General features: G+C 46.8%; 1 protein-coding gene across 1 annotated transcript in view; it reads left to right on the forward strand.

The window, feature by feature from the left end:
• Positions 1-1,346, forward strand: part of LOC101858703 (40S ribosomal protein S13) — a gene marked incomplete at its 5' end in the record, with an annotated part of 8,303 nt that overhangs the window by 3,375 nt on the left and 3,582 nt on the right. Inside the window, 1 exon segment of the mRNA XM_013081025.1 lies at positions 1,079-1,248. Within this exon segment, the coding sequence (XP_012936479.1) occupies positions 1,079-1,248 (170 nt within the window).

Genomic DNA, 1,346 nt, shown 5'->3' on the forward strand with positions numbered 1-1,346 from the left:
CACGAGGTGAAAGGTTACACACAACATAGTACGTCACCAGCCTCTCTCACTCCCTGTGGCACCGCTAGTGGTTTGAAACATCAGGCCTAATTAACAAACAATAGACGATGGGCCTAATCTCGCGTTGAGTATCTCGTCTGCTAGAGTTTGTCCGTTCGCCGCCCGCCCGCCCAGTGAATAAAATTGTGGAGCGGACCCAAAAAACGAACTGACTTGAGGCTTGAAGTCCGCAGTCCGCTCGCTGACAGAGTCAAATTGTTGAGCGGACCCAAAAAATGAACTGTCTTGAGGTTCGCAGTTCGCTCTCATGGCCGTCCGTTACCCGTTCGCTCTGAGTCCACGAGTAACGAACCCGTCTGTCCGCTCGCCCCAACTCTAGCGTCCATACTTTTTTTTCTTTTCCCCTTTCCATAGTTTATGACATTCAGACCTGCTACTCATCTCGATTTTCTGCCTCAAGTCTCAGACATCCCGATTTCAACGATACCTAATGGAAGTATTGGACATTCTCAAGATCTACTTTCCCTTTTGTTTCCACCCAGAATTCTCTGATGATGGCCTGATAACTGTTTCAATTGCGACATACAAATAATCAATACTATATTCTGTTGTTACTTTCAAAACAAGCTTTGTTCTAGTTCTGGTTAGTCAGGCCGTCATCAAGTCCCATCAGTAAAACTTTCAATTGTAGGTTGGGTTCACATCACATGTCTTCAGCGTGTATGTCGCGTGCCTTGTGTCAGGTACCACCTGCCGGCGGGGTCAACTTAAGTTCATGCACACTGGGGTGGGCCTCATTCAAAACTTGGTGGGGGGCAGACACTAGGACTAGGAGTCCTTGACGTGATACTTCATGATTTTAAAAAAAAAATCATTATGAACCACACACTCAGACCCCTGGACAATTTTTAAGTTAGCTTCAATTTGTCTTTGATCCCAATTTTTTTCCCCCGAGATCCTGGTTTTTAAATTTCATGAGCGGCAGGTCTGCACGTTGTTCAGTTCCTGTATAGATTTTATTGAGCCTGGTTATCCCAAAGTTATCACTTCACTTATGGTAGAGTTTTGTGTCTTCCAGGTGTAATTCTCCGAGACTCGCACGGCGTTGCACAGGTGAGGTTTATCACCGGCAACAAGATCCTGCGTATCATGAAGAAGAAGGGTCGCGGCACCACCCTGCCCGAGGATCTGTACAGTCTGATCAAGAAGGCTGTAAACATCCGCAAACATTTGGAGAGGAGCAGGAAGGTGAAGTTTTGTTTGTTTTTTTTACACCCTGTCCCTTCTTCCACATCAGACTGACTTGTAGCTGCCGCCCTAAAATTATGGGGGGGGGGGGGGGGGGG

This window comes from Aplysia californica, unplaced genomic scaffold, assembly GCF_000002075.1.
Source record: "Aplysia californica isolate F4 #8 unplaced genomic scaffold, AplCal3.0 scaffold00111, whole genome shotgun sequence".
Lineage (NCBI taxonomy): Eukaryota > Metazoa > Mollusca > Gastropoda > Aplysiida > Aplysiidae > Aplysia > Aplysia californica.